This window comes from Maniola jurtina, chromosome 17 (assembly GCF_905333055.1).
Source record: "Maniola jurtina chromosome 17, ilManJurt1.1, whole genome shotgun sequence".
NCBI classification, from domain to species: Eukaryota; Metazoa; Arthropoda; class Insecta; order Lepidoptera; family Nymphalidae; genus Maniola; species Maniola jurtina.
This window is the reverse complement of record NC_060045.1, coordinates 3,337,611-3,356,371: the sequence shown is the minus strand read 5'-3', so window position 1 is coordinate 3,356,371 and position 18,761 is coordinate 3,337,611. Positions and strand designations below refer to the sequence as shown.

At 39.0% G+C, this 18,761-nt stretch overlaps 1 protein-coding gene across 1 annotated transcript in view; it reads right to left on the bottom strand.

Annotated features, from left to right (window-relative positions):
* Positions 1–17,854, bottom strand: part of LOC123873849 (protein jim lovell) — a 51,242-nt gene extending 33,388 nt beyond the window's left edge. The window contains exon 1 of the mRNA XM_045918937.1: positions 16,929–17,854. Coding sequence (XP_045774893.1) covers positions 16,929–17,637 — 709 coding nt within the window. The 5' untranslated portion in view covers positions 17,638–17,854. The remainder of the gene's footprint in view (positions 1–16,928) is intronic.
* Between the last annotated feature and the right edge of the window lie 907 nt (positions 17,855–18,761).

The window sequence follows — 18,761 nt, the reverse complement described above, 5'->3', positions numbered from 1 at the left end:
GAAGTAGAACTGAGTCTTGACGTCAGAATTATGTCATAGCCAGCTTGGGCTACTAATAAGGCAAGACGTTAATAAGTTTGGATTAAAACAGCACTTTGCACACACTTTCCAGCGTCGTGGAATATGGTATATGGCCCAAATTCTGAGACTAATCTCAGAATGAGATTTTAGATGATGATATCTAGATAATGATGATAGCGATGAGTTGTTTTATTTCTTTGACCCAGTGGTCCAGAACTTTGGCAAGGGGGGACAGTTGTGTATCTCTCCTCCCTTTCAAGGGTTGCTTTTTGATAGTAATATATTAGACTGAATGGATTATGGAATATTAATTATTAAGGCCGGCGCTCGCAGCGGGCATACGAATCGTTGAACATCAATCTTGCCCCGGATTGTGTGTCGGCACCTCTTTATCGGCGGCAAAAAATCGAGCGGCTATTTCACATGGTCATGCCACAGACAATGGCCGCGCATCTCACTTGTTATTAAATTCGTATAAAATTAAATATAATGTGTGATTCTAGTTCCGGTTGCGCGATGGGAATGTTGCTAACTGTTCTTCATTGACGTTTATAGATGTGCCGACAATACGACTGCCCCAATCCAGTCATGACCGAGTATTCAACCAAAATACATGCTAACGACTAAGATTTCATCTAATCTACAATTCTACATACTTTTTTAAATTTAGAACTTGGCTAGAATTAGACCTAATGGCAAGCCTAAGATGGAGAGGATGGATGCCTAGAAGATTCTATAGGCAAGCGCGCTCCATCACTTGTCTCATATCTTCTACTGAATGTTCCAATCAGGGATTTCAATCTATTTGAATTATTATCATATTAAAATAGTAATTACGCACATAATTATTAACTAGTGATATTATAATGACATCTTCACAGAATAAACTGACAATAGGTAGGTATATGACGAGTGTGCACCGTATTTGAATATATGCCATCCAGAATAAGGGTACAGTAAAACACAAAATAACACAAGTGACTTGTAAATATTGTTTAAATTAGGTTTGGGGCTCCATCTGACCAGCCAACCACCTTAGCTAGTCACAGACGCAACGGAGTTGGCACGTCTGTAGATGCTTTACGGGATCTGACAAAACAAATGGAACTGCGTAATGTTGTATTGTAAATTGGCTGCTATTTACATAAACCTGTGTTGTGAGACCTTAAATCGTTCAGGCTGTCTTGAATTTGATATTCAGGCTGCTCTCGATGCAAAGATATTATTATTGATAAATTCAGTGCGTCGTAAATTGAATAATTTATGGATAGAGCATAAAACTTAAAAGACGCATTAGGTTGCGCACGCGCTACTTTATATCCAATTAAGTAAATCACCTAGTCTACTTATTTTCAAAAGCCATTATCGCCTAGTAGTTGGAATGCGTGGATCGAGGAGTAACGAGTTTGATACCTGGGCTTTTCAAATTTTAGAGATTTATATCTGATTTATATTCTTATCTTTGAGAGATTGAAATCATAGTCTGTCATTTAGGACGGGAAAGGGATGGAATTTTTTGACCTACCCTATATCATAAATCTTCGGTTAGCAAACAATATCGCTCAAGTCTGCTCAAGATACAGTTAGTGGTTTTACTCACGCTTTGATTACCTATAAATTTTTTAAGTATTTCGACCAATTAGCTGCTGTAACTCAAAAAATTGTAATACAGCACTTAAAATATGTCGAAATGTGTTTTTTTTTTAGAATCAGATAATGTTTATTTGACGATATATAAAGCAGCCCTTTCTATTATTTTGATCAAAACTATATTTTCAATAGACACATCATCCTGAGGAAATCAATAACTTAGGTAATAAATAGGTAGTTAAAAAGAAAAATATGTGCGTTTTAAGACATTAAATATCACTTGCTCTAACGGTGAAGGCAAACATTGTAAAGAAACCTGAGTGCCTAAGAGATCGCCATAATGTTTTCAAAGATGTGTTGCAGTCTGCCAATCCGTACCTACTTACCTACTTGGCGAGCCTGGAGAATTATAGCCTAAATCCTTCTCATTCTGGGAGAAGCCGCTTACTCAGTAGTGGGCCAGCGATGAGGTGATCATGATGATAATGATTAACTGGATCTCCAGAATAAGAGGTCTTTGCCCAATTCAGGGAAATCAAAAATGTTTTAAGTAGGTATAACACTTTAACTTATGTCTGCAACGTTCGTTTTTTTATCGTTTATAATACGTCTCGGTCGCTTGAGTGGTAATTTAAGTTTAAACGACACATTCTCACATTACAGAAACGAATAGGTGGGTACATAAGCGAAATATAATGTCCGTTGACAGTAGCGGCCATTTTGGTAATTGTTTTCGACTATGGGACCGTACATCATCATGGTTTCGTAATGATTGCGAACGTGTAAACACTTCTTCAGACTTGGGTAACTAACTATTGCAAACATTGTGTTTTATCTATTACGACTAAACTAAACTATTAAACTAACCTTATAACTATTAAACTATTAAATTGAACTAAATTATTAAATAGAAGGGTTATTTTAAACCAAAATCATGTTCCAGAAACTGTTAAAAATTAGTACAATATCAAGTTGAAGTCACGAGTGACATAAAATATACTATATTTATGAGTTGTAAGCAAAAACGAGTTGCAGCCTGCAGAAAATCTTGTAGGGAATGACCCATCTACGTAGTGCGTAGTGAGTAGGTAGTTACTAGTAGGTACTATTCATAGAGGTCGTTGGCTTTTTGTATATATTTTTACTAGCTGATGCCCGCGACTTCGTTCGCGTGGATGTAGTTTTTTAAAAATCCCGTGGGAACTCTTTGATTTTCCGGGATAAAAAGTAGCCTATGTGCTAATCCAGGGTATAATCTATCTCCATTCTAAATTTCAGCCCAATCCGTCCAGTAGTTTTAGCGTGAAGGAGTAACAAACATACACACACACACACACACACACACATACAAACTTTCGCCTTTATAATATTAGTGTGATAACTGCCTCGTTGGTTTCGTGACTAGTTTGTGCGTCTACAGTTCAAGAGGTCCCACGTTCAAGTCCCAGGCCGGTGAAAACTGCTATTGAATTTTTTGACAAGAAATTATTAGTCGCTGCCGGGAGTCAGGAAGTTGGTGGTGTTGAGATAATGTGAGTGAGAAAATAAAGAATAGACCTGTGTTCGACAGACAATTATCTGCGATATATTTAACAGAAATAAGGGAAAATAGTAGGTAAATTATAATAATAATGTTCTGATCGAATTTCGACCATAGCAGCAACTAATCGTGCAATAATATAGTGCATAAGTGTGAGCGCATATACAGAACATGCGCACTTTTTATTCCCTCAATCTCATACCCCGATGGGACGGCGATCGTCAGAGTCAGGCGCAGGTTCTTTTTTTTTAAATTCCATTACAACAAAAGCAATCTCACCTGGTGTTAGGTGATGATGCAGTCTAAGATGAAAGCGGGCTAACTTGGAAGAGGTGTGGCAGCTTTTATGAAACCCATATGCCTTGTCGGTTTCAATACGGCATCATATCGTAATCTTATAGTAGCAAAGAAGGGAAATGGGGAGATATTCTTCCCAATCTTTGACCATCTCTTGACAGTAAGTACACCAGTAACGTTACGTACAACAATAGTTAACATTAATGCACACGCAATCGCAAGGTGAATCCATCGAGCACATGACCTTCAAGGGTGGCAAAAAAGAGACCCCGAGACATTGGCACGAAGCTGCGCGCACGCAAGGGTGTGTAGCGACACCATGCGGTACGGATTAAAGTGGGAAAGTAACGTTATTGTTCTGTCCGCCAATTTTTTCCTGTGATGTAACCACAAATTCACGGTTCTCAGATTTATTCCTTTACTTCCTACCTGCCAAATTTCATGATTCTAGGTCAACGGGAAGTACCCTATAGGTTTTCTTGACAGACACGAATAACGGACGGACGGATGGACGGACGCGTCCAGACAGATAGACAGACAGACAACAAAGTGATCCTATAAGGGTTCCGTTTTACCTTTTGAGGTACGGAACCCTAAAAATATAGGTATATTTTTTATTCAAGTACAATGTTGTCAAGTCTTAAGGTACAACACATACAGCCTGGGTGAAGTGGAGTGGCGAGTCTTTTTGGTGGCAACTTAAATTCAACTTTATGTACTTGGACATACAATTGAAATTGGTATAACGAAAATAAAACGAGCGTTGCAGTTTATAAGTAACTACTACAATGGCATTAATTTATTACAATAATTGGTTACCAAGTGCCAACTTAAGTTTTTAAAGCAAGACCTATTCAAGGTCCATCGGCTTAACCGTCTTTTAAGGTTATAGATATCTCGTATCCCAGAGACGACCTTCCAACCTCGGAAACACAATCTCGGAAAATTAAAGAACTCCCACGGGTTTTTCAAAACCTAAATCACTAAAGTCACGGCCATCATCTAGTAGTAAAATTACTAGGTACCCATTTCATTAATGCTAAAGCACCGATGTTTGTTTGTTGCTTTATTGGTTTGTCCTTCAATCACGTCGGAACGGAGCAAAAGATTAACATGATTTTTTGCATGGATATAGTTAAAGATCTGCAGAGTGACATTGGCAACATTTTATCCCGGAAAATCAAAGAGTTCCCACGGAATTTTTTAAGACCACGCAGACAAAATCACGGCCATCATTTAGTAGTAACAAGAATCGCATCGTCTCTTAGATAAAAAGCCACACATGGCTGGTATATAAGCTAACTCAGTACCATGGTGACATAGTACTGAGTTAGCTTCTATCCCAGGGATGGACATAGGCTACTTTTTATCCCGGAAAATCAAAGAGTTCCCACGGGATTCCTAAATACCCATCCGCTTAACCGATTTGCATGAAAGGAACCGAGGTAGCTTGCGTCCCTGCAATTGACATAGGCAACTTTTTATCCCGGAAAATCAAATAGTTCCAATGGGATCTTTAAAAACCAAAATCCACGCGGACGAAGTCGCGGGCATCCTCTAGTTTACTATAATAGTAGTAAAAAAAGTATAAGTATGATGTTATGAGTAAGAGATGTTTGTCCGCAGAATGCGTCGGCATGCGCACTCTAGCGGATAGTGAAGCGCCCACGCATTTACATTCAATCGACACTGCGCCGGTGACCTACTTGCGATTCTCATCGCGTACAACTGCCCTCGGGCAAGGACTGTTTTTTTATTTTTAAAAAGTACAGAAATCTACGAGGTAGGTAGGTACGACGTATCTACGTATCAGTGTGTATTACTCGAATAATGGTACTGATGCTGAGCGCAACTAAATATTAAAGTACCTATTCATTAAAGTATTCGCATCTTTTTTAATTTTAACAAGAAACGGACAGACAAACCTAATTTAATGTAGAACCTTTTTTTAGCAAAAAAAGGAAAAGGTGCAGATACTTTAAATTTAGTTTACATCTGAATCGATGCAATTGGTCGAGTTTTACTTACTGTTACCTACCTACTATTTTTTTCTGTAATGACACCATTGAGCTGGTCTTTTGAGATTGACTCGACACATGTTTTGTTGGAAATCGTTGATAATATTTTTATGCTTGACTAGCTAACGCCCGCGACTTCGTCCGCGTGGATTTAGGTTTTCCGAAATCCCGTGGGAACTCTTTGATTTTCCGGGATAAAAAGTAGCCTATGTGCTAATCCAGGATATTATCTATCTCCATTCTGAATTTCAGCCAAATCCGTCCAGTGGTTTTTGCGTGAAAGAGTAACAAACATACACACACACACACACACACACACATACAAACTTTCGCCTTTATAATATTAGTGTGATAGTGTGATTTCAATCGCGTGGTGATAAGTAATTAAATGTATACTTAAACTATACTTAAACTTAAATAAAAATATTACCTAGGTACCTGTATGAATTTTGTTGAGTTTAAATTGAAGTTTAAGTAAAACACCAATTTGATCGAACGCAGCTCAAAATTCCTGTTTTAATTACTTTACTTTGCATTTGCAGTGGGAGACAAAAGCAATTTCCACATATACCCACGTTTCTTATGTACGGAACCCTTGGTGCGCGAGTACGACTTGCACTTGGTCGGTTTTTCTTAGACTTACTGAGTAGATATGTTTTTTTTTATAATTTCACGCATAAGTAAACATGTAACAACACATTGTTAGTGTATAAACGTTCCGAGTTGGTAATAATGTCATTATGTCTTAACATCGGCGCTTGCGCAACTTCCAGACGTGAATCAAGACATAATTGATAATAGAATAAATTAAGTTTTGCATTTTTTATAGCCAGACTAAAAGGCGCCCGTGTAACTATCCTATCTACCTACTTACTACATTATTATTTTGCATTTTTCTGGTAGGTAGGTATTTTCATTCCTGTCGCGTATATACAGTTGAGTAAGGTAACCAAAGGAATTTGGTAAGTAAGTTTTTCATAAAAAACCAGACAAGTGTGAGTCGGACTCATACGCGAAGGGTTCCAAATCTTCGGATAAATATACGTACCTAACACTTTTATGTAGAACACTGAAGGTTAATGTGATTTTGTAAATTTGTTTTTTCGTGAACACTTTTTTTTTTGTCATGTAACCACACTTTCACGCTTTTTGGATTTTTCCTTTACTTGTGCTATAAGGCCTACCTACCTGACAAATTTAATGTATCTAGGTCAACGGGAAGTACCCTATAAGTTATCTTGACAGACACGAAAGACGGACAGACGGATAGACAGACAGATAACAAAGTGATCCTATAAGGGTTCCTTTTTTCTTTTGAAGTACGGAACCCTAAAATTAGGTTCTTTTAAGTTTTGCAGTGCAATTTTCTGACTTAGTTATGTAATATCTCTTACTTTTAGACTAGAAAAAATAAATCTTTGCAGGGTTGGTACCGTTTTAAACGTATTTTTACTGATGAAAATCTGTTTAAACGAAAATGTTTTGTCTAAAAGTTGAATTTCTGTGGCCAAAAATTTTTCCTTAGGTAAGTAGTCAAAATAGTTTCACTACTTACCTACTAAGAGAAGTTTAGCTAAAAATATTCCTTCAATCCTTTCAACCTATTCACCCTTTCTACTAACCTTTTTTACCAATGAATCTTTAATCCGTTTTATATCTAAGTTCTACAAATAGGCACATGGCGTTGTTATGTCAGTGGGTATATAGATAATTGCATACATGCCGTGCTCGCGATAATTACCACTTATCCATTGTGTGGTAAACTTGCAGTTTTTGCGGCGCCTCATGTAGGTGCTAGAGTGTACTAGGTAACTATAAGGGCCTGCGCAGACGAGGGACTTTTGCCCACGGTGGACGAAAATCCCCGAAACTAGTACCCCGTACTTAGATAAAATGTCCTCCGACAATTTACCACGGACGCACACAACGTGCGATCATTTGTTGAATGCGAAGCACATGCTAAGGAAGCAAATATTCTGAAACTAGCTGATGCCCGCGATTTTGTCCGCGTGGATTGAGGTTTTTCAAAATCCCGTCGGAACTCTTTGATTTTTCGGGATAAAAAGTAGCCTATGTGTTATTCCAGAATATGATCTATCTCCGTTCTGAATTTCAGCCAAATCCGTTCATTAGTTTTTGCGTGAAAGAAGTGACCAAACATACACACATACATACACACAAACGCCTTTATGATATTATTAGTGTGAAGTGGGATTACGTTGTGTTGTAAACTTGAAGTCTAAGAAAAAGAGAAGACGTTTCTTAACAGGGCTCTCTCCGTCACTCGTTTCCACTCGTTTCATACAATCGTAGTTCCAATTTCATTTGAATATTAAGCAACCAAAGTCCATGAAATTTTGCAGACATATTCTAGAAACTAATATCTATGTCTGTGGTGTTTTAGATTTTTCTAAAAATATGTAGTTTTAAAATTACAGGGGCTCAAAGATTTGTATGTAAATTTTAAAGACCGCGTAACTTTGAAACCGAATATTTTAACAGAAATCTGGAAAACCACAGACATAGATATTAGTTTCTAGAATATGTCTGCAAAATTTCATGGACTTTGGTTGCTTAATATTCAAATGAAATTGGAACTACGATTGTATGAAACGAGTGACGGAGAGAGCCCTCTTAAGACAATACTGGGTACGTCTCTTTATTTGAATAGCGGACTTGCGGATCGAACGGGGACTAAAATCTGCTGTGTGTGGTACCTTGGAATTTTAATTCTATTTTTTTCGGGGACGCCCCGTATTTTTGTGCGCTCCAGTCTGTTCTCGGCTATTCCAGGGATCTTTTGTACGGGGTTCTTTTAGTTCCTCGTGTGCGTGATAAACAATCTATTTAGATTTTTGACGGACGTACGATTTTTGATGATGTCCGTGACTTCGTCCTCCTGGATTTAAAATAGCCTATGTGTTCACTCAGGGTATAAGGCTTTCTCCACTCCAAAGATAAAAAGTAGGGGTGAAATGTCCTAAAATCCTTTATTAGTTAACGTTAGCCTTTGCTAACATTATTTACAGAAACCTACTGTCGACATTTCAAGTTTTCAAGCTCAGCGGTTTAGGCTGATGGATTTGTTTGTCAGTCAGTTAGTCAGAACAAGTATTTCATACGTACAGAAGATGATATTACTTAAAGTATCTACTGATTACAAAAAAAATGAATTTCCCAGGGAACTTCTTGGGACATTTTAATCGTCTTAAAATATTAGCTCGCAAATCCAATATAATACTTATGCATATATCTTGCATAGCTAGTACGAACAAGGTATAGCGAAAGCCGATATCAATCGGCGAGCTATCGGCTGAACGAGATACCGAATGACTTAAATAGGCCTCCGAGTAGGGACACCATGTCGTTTGGAGCTTTTGACACTGCGTCCAGTAAGGGATAAATTGCATATTATAATATGTGCTGAAAGCCAAAAATAACATCATTCTATCTTCTGGTGCAATCGGTTAAAATTAAAAATAATCATCACAATAATATTATAAAGGCGAAAGTTTGTTTGTATATGTGTGTGTTTGTGTGTATGTTTGTTACTCCTTCCTTACAATGTTTTCCTTCACCGTTAAAGCGAGTTATTTAATTTCTTAAAACCAATACCACACATACAATTTTAAGTTTAGAGACTACTTGATACAACCTGAAATACTAATGTTTATGCAATAAGTCACACGCAATGCGTTAAACATTTATACGATTGATTCCAAGAATTAAAGTACATAGGTTTTCCCAGCAAAGAATATCCAAACATCACATAAAAATATTACTATTACGTTTCTTGTGGTCATATCATGAATTTCATTTTTTTGCGTCGACGCGTCGCAGGATACTTTGTGCATACCTAGTAGGCATTGTAGGTATATCACGTATGACGTTTTTAAATGTACTCTATTTAGGTACCTAGCAATATAACTTGGATTTGAGTGCACGTTTTGCCATAAAAAACTCGGCACTATAACCGGTCAATTTTTAAATAGATAACAAGAGGAGCTGCGCTGCTTATTTGTCAGCATACAGAATACAGAGACAGTTCACGACAGTTAGGGAACTTCTAGTACATTTGACGTAGGTAGTCGTAAAGTAGCCCTATTTTTCTTTGATATTACGTCACCATAGTCTAATATTTGACATATCGTCAATGAAGGATCAAATCGAGGGTTCCCTCTCTCTAGTTCACTCTGATACAGATGTAACACATACTTTCTCGCTAAATGTGAGAGGGTTTTCACCATCATCATTATCAGTACCCATCCCTGGCGCACCAACTGAGTACGGGCTTCTCCTCTGCTCTCAGAATGAGGGTTCGGGGTTAGGGCCAGACTTCTAGAATCCAAACTTGGTCCGCGTGGTTCCAGATATCACACACCTCAGAGAGATATGAAGAAAATCGATCGTACAACATGGTCACCCTACGTCCGGGACACATAGGAAATTGTAGGCGTTTCTCGCATTACGGTAGTGTTGGGATAATTTATTGTGAACATTTCTATCTGCTATTTATTTCACAGGTGACTTGTGAAAGGCGGGGGTATGCGAGCCCTGCAACAATGTCGACCTTAGCGAGTAGCTTGGAGTATAAACCAGACGACCCAATTTAGTTAGAACGACCGCCAATATGATATTAGTCGGTCCAACAATAAGTACCTATAACAAACGACCCAATTTGGTTAGTACTTAGTACGACCGTCAATACTATGTAAAAGATTATTTATTTTTCCAAGTGTCATTGGATAAGAATTGGGAAACCAATTTAGTTCGTGTATTTATTAATAAAATACTATTAATAATAAAATAATAATAGTAAAAATAATAATTTAATAATAAAATAATAAAATACTATAATAAAATACTAATCGTAAAGCCTGGAACACATTCTTGGAAAAATCTTAAGGTGGCTATGTCTGAGTATGATGTACTTAGGTACTTATGAATATATTTAATTAAATGATACCAGCGACTCGTTCCACCTGGATTTAGGATTTCTGAAAATTCCATAGGAACTCTTTTATTTACCGATACAAGAGTACTTACCTAGAGCCTAGGTACTTTTTAGCTATTGGATTAGGTACCGGGCTAATAGAAATTATAGATCTAAACAGTAGGTATAATTTATATCTGATTAATAATAAAGAAATATCACACAAATTATCACTAATCCGATTTTTACGGCAGCCGATTTTACAGTAAGTAAGTAGATAGGTATGCCTATCTTTTTCTTTTGTTCCCGCCAACCATGCGCTGTCACTTTTTTTTTGGAGACAAAGGTCAACGTCATCTGCCAGGTCATCGAATTTGCGGTTTACTTGTTTTTATTAAAGATTATATCTTATGTTCGTGTTTAATTGTTAATCCAAAAATAATGTTATTTAATTTTTCAACTAATATTTTGAAAACAATTAGTATGTAAATCGGACCAACACGATTCTTAGGTATGTAGCCCCCACTAATGGACCTGAAACGGGGACAATGACAAAGACCTTAATTCACCAATTTAAAGACACAAAACGAGATATGGAGAGGTCTGTTGCCAGTTAGGAGTCTACCTAAAGGAAAAGCAAAAGAAGAAGAAACAAGGTCACTGACATAGCCCAAACCATCAGCAAGTTGAATTGGCAGTGGACAAGCCATGCTTACTGTAGAAGCGATGGTTGCTGGAGCCGGAAAGTTCTAAAGTGGAGACTGCGAACAAGTAACATTAATGTGGGATCCATCAAGATGGACCGATATAAAAAAATTTCAAAAGAAAAATAAAACCGACTTCAAAAACCAAAAACACTTAAAAGTAGACAATAATTTTTGTTTAGCTACACATGTAATGTACCTAGGTATGAAGTCGAACGAGCATATTAAAACAAAATTAGAAATCCAAGAGTGAAGCTCGCCCGACTTCATACCTAGGTACATTACATGTGTAGCTAAACAAAAATTATTTTCTACTTTTTAGTGTTTTTGGTTTTTAAAGTCGGTTTTATTTTTCTTTTGAAAATTTTTTATTTCACAATTTTTAGTGGCCCCACTGTACTATAATATGCTATGCCCAGTTAAAACCCTACTGTTTACTAAGCTATTACACTGATCGCGAGCAATTTGCTCTTATCCATTGAGGAGTTCTGTTCTCCATCTCCGAAGATATTCATCAGATCTTCACCAAATTTATATGGGACCACCTGCACAGTATAACCTTTCAAACAAAAAAAAAATTTTCCAAATCGGCCCAGGGGTCTTTGAGTAATCGGGGAACATACATAAAAAAAAATAAAAAATAAAAAAATAAAAAAAAAAGATCCCGACGAATTGAGAACCTCCTCCTTTTTTGGAAGTCGGTTAAAAATAAAGAGGATGGCGGGCGAGGCTGGATGAGGAAGGCTGAGGACCTGGTGTGGTGGCTCTTTTTGAGAAAGACCTATGTTCAGCAGTGGACCTGCGCAGGCTGAAATGATGATAGTTTAAGATCTGGAGATTGATATACTTAGGCTACTTTTATGTAGGAAAATCAAAGAACTCCCACGGGATTAAAAAAAAACTCAATTCTACGCGGGCATCATTATTTTAATTTTATTTATTCTCTTTTTAAGTTCGGTATTCTTTGAATAAATTGCAATAATTGTTTTAAATGTTTTTCTAGTCTCAGAAGTCGATGACTGAGACTTCTTAAAATGCAGTGGGTGGTGGGCAAGACATCATACTGTCATTCTACTGTATTTTTCTACAACCTACGCACTATTTTTCTAATTCACTCAATATAAATAGGTAGTACTTAATCTACTGTTCATAAATCGTCAATATGGGGATACAAAAGGTGTCGATTTCGCACTCTTTTTTCATCAAAAACACCTTTGAAATAATGTAGTGAGAGTTTCCATCATCCGACCTTTGTGCTAGACCCCTAAAGTATTTCTTAAACGCTATCTATAAAATATAAGCTGACGCGCTCGGTTTTGCTCGAGTGCACGTTAAAAAATTAAAATGTGGGGTTCGTAGGTCCAGCCTAGTTTACCCAGAAGATATAACAAAAATATTTTGATTCTAATTTTAAAAAGGACCCTAGAAAGATAATGCTTGCTACCCTCTTCTAATATCATTGGCTACCCTTATCAAAACTGTGCTGCTATAATAGGTATGTTATGTGGCCTGTGCATAGTAAATACCTACTAAATACTATGCACAATTCATATAACATAGCACAGATTAGTAATACCTATACCTACCAATGCATAATTAGGCGCCATTAAGAACTGATTACAGTACAAATTAAACGCCCACATGACTCAAATACATGTGTCATTCAGATATGCAATGGAAGTCATTAAATTCATTGTAATTACTATAATAACAACACGCTATCATCTGAAAATGTCGAAGTTAAAGTTCCTATAGTTTTGAAGTTTAATGATGTGTCATAATCTCGTTTAAGAGAAGTTTCCCTAGCGTTCCCCATACAAACGTAGTTTGATACTCATTTAGATATTAACCAATCAAACTCAATGAAATTTTATAGATATTTTCTAGAAACAAATAGCCATGTCTGTGGTTTGCCAGATTTTGGTAAAAAATGTGTACGATTGATGTTTGGTTTATTAACTTTTGGATTTGGAACAAAATGTTAGCTTAATAGGTACCTACCTCGTTGTTGGTTTACCCTGTTTATTAAATAAAAACTAATCATTAATGCTGATGAGCGGATGAACATTTCGAAGGCGCTCACGAACAAGAGTTTTAACAGTTACTAGTGGATGGCTATCGGTTGACAATGATAATGATGATGGTGATGAATGCTGATGCCTGAACGCCACACACGAAGCTAATTCCAGTTGCTCCACGCACTTTACGACCACTAATTGTTTTAAACCAAACAATTACATTTACGCACCATTTACGATACACTACCGACTAGGTACCTATAATATTATACAGACAACAATAATCATCTCTTTCTGTCTGTCTGAAACCAGGGTTGGTGCTATAGTGCGTTTCATCGAATAGTACCTATGGCGTTATGTTGGCTCCCCTGTCTGTTGGGTGGTCATTGGCACCATATTGGCATGAGAAGACGCAGATTTTGTTTATTTTTATTTGATTTTCATTTCATTCATTCAGGAAAATCAAATGAAAATAAACAAAATCTGCGTCTTCTTATGCAAATATGGTGCCAATGAGTTGGATAGACAGGGGAGCCAACATAACGCCATAGGTACTATTCAATGAAACGCAATATAGTAGGTAATATTCAATAACCTCGACGACTATCAATGAATTATCAAAAAAAAACTGATGCCTACGGCTACGCACATGTTAAAAGACTTATACATTTTTAATAAAAAAAGAGCAATAAAATAAAAGTGATCAAAATATCAAACAGCTGACACGGTCTCCGACCACCAAATCGGGGAGAAATTGTTAAAAAAAACTTCGACATCAACCCTGGTGCAGTGGTGGGCACTGCAGTGGGAGATCCCGGGTTCGATTCCCGGCTAGGGCAACTTTTGGAGTTTATTATTACTAAATTGTCTCTGGTCTAGTCTGGAGGGAAGTTCTGGCCGTGGTGACCAGCACATCCGTGTCGCCAAGCGATATGGTATGGTATTCCGGTATAATGCCGAGTGTTAATAAAACTTCCCTTCCAAGTTAGCCCGCTTCCATCATAGACTGTATCATCATTCATCACTTACCACGAGGGCTAACTTGTATTGAAATGAAAAATGAAATACATTGTGCTGGACTGGCACAGTTAAAAAGACACCAAACAAGAAAAAAATGTGCATATTAAAAAAATTAGAAAAACATTGGCAGCCCTGTTTGAATGAATCGGAATTAAAAAATAAAACTAGCTCGGAATTCAAATTTGGAATTGCTTGACGACTCCAAGTGGGCACAATCATAATCAGGAAGCCAGCGTGATTGCCAGCAGTCACCGCCAACCCCTCATTACATTTACGCACCACCATTAAGCGTAATCAACCTCTCATCACACACGGAGATGGAGGAAACAATAAAATGAACACTTATTAAAATAATCCCCGACAACAACCATAAGAACGTAAGATTGCGTATTGTTTTCTTCACTTAATTTAATTTGAATAATAGAACATTAATTTTTAATGTCTGCCCCATAGAGGCCTCATTTCTTTTTTTCTGGCAGAGGTGGTTCTGGGTTCAAGATTTTTAAGATATTGGAGCGACAAAAAATGATACATACATACATATTTCTTAAAATATTGGTTTCGTAGTTCTGTGTTTTATCATTGGGTAGGTAGGTACAATTATTATAAGTGTTTTTGAATCTATTGAGGACTACAATATCGCACAAAACTCAACAAAAAACCTTGAATTTTTAATAAAGAAGACCTCAACTAGTGGTAATAAAACAAAATCAGATTCAAATCTTATTTCTAAGATAAACTTCCAAATGAATCCAAGAACACTTAAAACATCTTTTTATAAATAAAGCATTTTTGAATTTCATTTTAAAGGTAAATTAAGAGTGAAATATTTGTACATTGTTCTGGCTACGAAATAAGTTCAAATTAAATATTAGTGCTTAAAACGTGTTTGTAATTATTTTCTAAACGAGCGTCCAAAAAAAAAAAAAAAAGAACATTTCAAATTTAGAATCTGTAGCGAAGGAAACGTTTAGAAACTTCCCCTCGGGGGTGTTTAGTTTCCCTACGCACGTCATTGGGGTAAGGAGTGCGTGCAACCCTTCATTTAATCCTGCACGACTATTATGACGTAATCAAGCCCTCCACATATGAACTGTGGAGTCAGTAAAATAAAACACGCACAAATTCAACACCATGATTTGGTTTGGAGTGTAGTTTGCGGAGTTTGAGTGCAGTTTTTTGTTAATTTTGTTGGTGCTTAGCCGAAAATTTTTAATGAGTCTGAATTTTCTAACTTGGTAGAATACCGGAGTCTACCTAATAGTAGGTAGAATGCTGTGTAGGAACTCTATAGGTATACTGATAACTATTCAACAGATATCAACAAGAAACTAGAAATAATAAATATGAAAATTTAAATCTAAGATTTAGATATGGATGTATTTCGAAGAACCCTGTTGATTTTTGTTTAGTAGGTATGAAATATTTGCTTTATTTTCGCGCACATTTTCATTTCCATCTACTGGGTAGTTCACATTTTAGTCGGTAACGGACCTTTTATTAAAATATTTCCGATAATATTGGAATCGGAATCAACTAGAACAAAGATTTGCTCATTCGATTTTCAATTATTAGAATCTCTTCAATTCCATTGTTGAACGTAAAAGCAGGATATGCATAGTTGCAGTACCAACATACGATCTCACAATCACTATCAGTTTCCGCAATATAAACACGTTTAGAAATCGAAAAGGGCTCGTAAAACAAGATGACTGCCCTGATTGCTTCCTCCTCATGCGCGTAAAAGGAACTCAAGTAATTATTGAAGAGTAAAATTTATACCGACACTACAGATTATCACATGCAAAAGGATAAAACGGAATTTATATTTTACATTTTACAAACGGGTCCTAGCGACATGCAAACTTAATAGACCATATAAAGCTAAAACCTCTTTGGATACCATAGATAAGGAATCCGACGTATGAATGGGTGATCTTAATTTATCTGTGAAAGGTTCCGGTTAACACTCTGCGTCGATAGCTAATCGAATCATTAAAACCTACATGCGATATATCGATAAATTTAATGTCCATTAGTTTGGTTCATGAAGTCTAGATTCTACTTTACGTTCTATTTTTAAACAACAATCGATTAGGTACGATGCCAACTTGCACTAATTCTTTAGAAAGCCTCTTTATCCAAGTTCTAATAATTTTGATGCATAAGTATGATAGAATCTATATCTCTACCTAGTTATTGTTATTTACACCTGATACATTATATTATTAAATATTAATTATTGTCACAGGTTTATCAATAAAATGTATAGCATTGGATAAATAAGAACCTTATTTGACAATGAGTAAGGGAGGCCAGCTGTTTTTTGTGGGCTATTAGTATTTTATTTATCGTTTGGCAATTGTTCATCCAAATCGACATTGTTGTTACTGACCTTTTACTTTTTATGCACAAGCGACATACCTACTGCACTCGACACTACCGTTACACCGCACCGTTTATTACATTTATTACGAGTTTAATATCACTTTAATCACTGTCAATAGTAAATATATTCATAACAATGACACGCTGACATCGGCCATAACATTCCTGCGTTTGATTTGCGAGACGCAATCATTGAGCAAACGTGTAACTAACAACCTATTCACTACTACCTTCATTTCTTATCACTTAATTAATCACAGATATGCAATTCTCAACTAACTTCTCGTTTGGCTCTTTCACTCCCTTGCTTTAATTGGTATCTAGAAATTCTGAACTGGTATTTATGGTAGGAATTCTAACTTCTAGCAAATTTTGGAGCCAAAATCAAAAGGTACTCACTGTGCGGGGGCGTCAGCGACAACGCAGAGACGGCGGGCGGGGGCACCGGCGGGAACAGGTCCTGGTGCGGCGGGAACATCCTCGGCGGCGGCGGCGCCTCTGGCTCCGGCTCGTCGGGCTCCTGCTTGTGCGGCGAGCGCGGGCGCGCCAGCCGCACCGCCTTGAGGCCGCCGGGCGAGCGGCGCATGGACAGGTTCTCCGGCGTGTCGGCCTCGCCCGAGCGGCGCCGCGGCCGCGCCTGCTTGCGGCGCGGCTGCGGGCTGTGCGGGCTGGCGGGCGGGCTGGCGGCGGGCGGCGAGCCGGGCGAGCGCTCGGGCTCGCAGTCGGCCACGTCCTGGTCGGCCAGGCCGCGCACCTGCAGCGACTCGCCCGCGCGGATCACGGTGCCCAGCTGCTCCTGCGCCACGGACACCTCGCCGCGGTACATGAAGTCCACCACGGCCTGCACCTCCCATCCCTGGAAGTCCTTGAGCACGATCACCGGGTGCTTGCACGGGTTCTCGCTGAAGATGCGGCGGAACAGCGGGCTGCACGCGCCCAGCAGCACCTTGTGCGCGCGCACGCGGCGCTCGGCGCACACCAGCGTCACGTCCACGAGCGTCTCCGCGTGCAGCAGCGCCTCAAAGGAGCGCAGCAGGTGCGCCTGGTGGTTGTTCCAGCGCAGGCTGTAGTGCTCCTCGCCGCCGGCGCCAGGCGGCTTGTCGTCCATCGCGCGTGCCGGTGCGGACGCGTGTCCCGGCCGCTGCGCTGCGGGCGCGTGCGCGGCTCAGCGCCGCCCTCCGCCCGCTGCACGCTCCAACCCTTTCGCTCAGATCGCTCTCCCGGAGCGAGAGCAGAGCATCGCTCGGTAAAGTTCGGTGGCACTGCACGGCACGGCACTGGGTACGGGACGTTCGCGGTGCGAGTGGACGTGCGACGCGGTCGAGTCGCGGGCGCGGAGTGAGCCAGAGCCGGAGCGAGCGCGGCCACGAGCGGCGGCGGCCGGCGCTGCGAGTGGCGGTGGCGGCCCGCCCCCGGCCCCGCCCTGCGCGCACACGCGCGCGCTCCACCCACACACGCCACACACACGTGTCACACACATGCATGCCTACACATATGACGCCTCCTACACGTTATGTATTTTTTCAGATACCTACCAGTGGCCGGGAAAGCCGTGAAACGTCTCGGTGACACGCTCCGCGTCGCGCCGGACCGGCGAGTGAGACGTCGGGAGCTCGCGTAGGTCGAGAGCGAGCGAAACGAGCTTTGGCATGGTTTAGGAGCGAGCTTATTTTAATGAGCGTTTCTCTCGGGAGTATCGCGTGATCGCTGATGAATATACTCAAACGGAGAGAGTGGCCACTCGGAAAATGTTTTATATTATGATCGACTGTTTCTTACTGTACCTATTTTGTATTGTACTTACCTACCTATAGATAGGTACTTATTTACCTCCTTTAAATTGGTTGGTTTATGGTTAAACATGTTCCGTGGAGAGATTTCAAGTGGATTGGAGCTAGGAGCTATTAATGAGCGACTTCTTGTTTACCTAAGTAGGTACTTAGGTAAGTACCTATATTGCTTTCAAGTGGCATATCATGATGAATAAAGAAAATTGGTCAAGTGCAAGTTGGGCTCGCACACAAAACGTTCCGTAGGTAGGTACCTACCTATCTACCTACTATATATTTATATTACCGGCAAAACTGTGTCGACATATAAGTGATTTAGCGTTCCGGTACGATGCCGTTTAAGTAGAAACTAAAAGGTGTACCTATCTACTTACCTACCCAAACCATAAGAATACAAACGTATGGCAATGATTCATTTAAAAACAAAATAATGGCTGTTTTT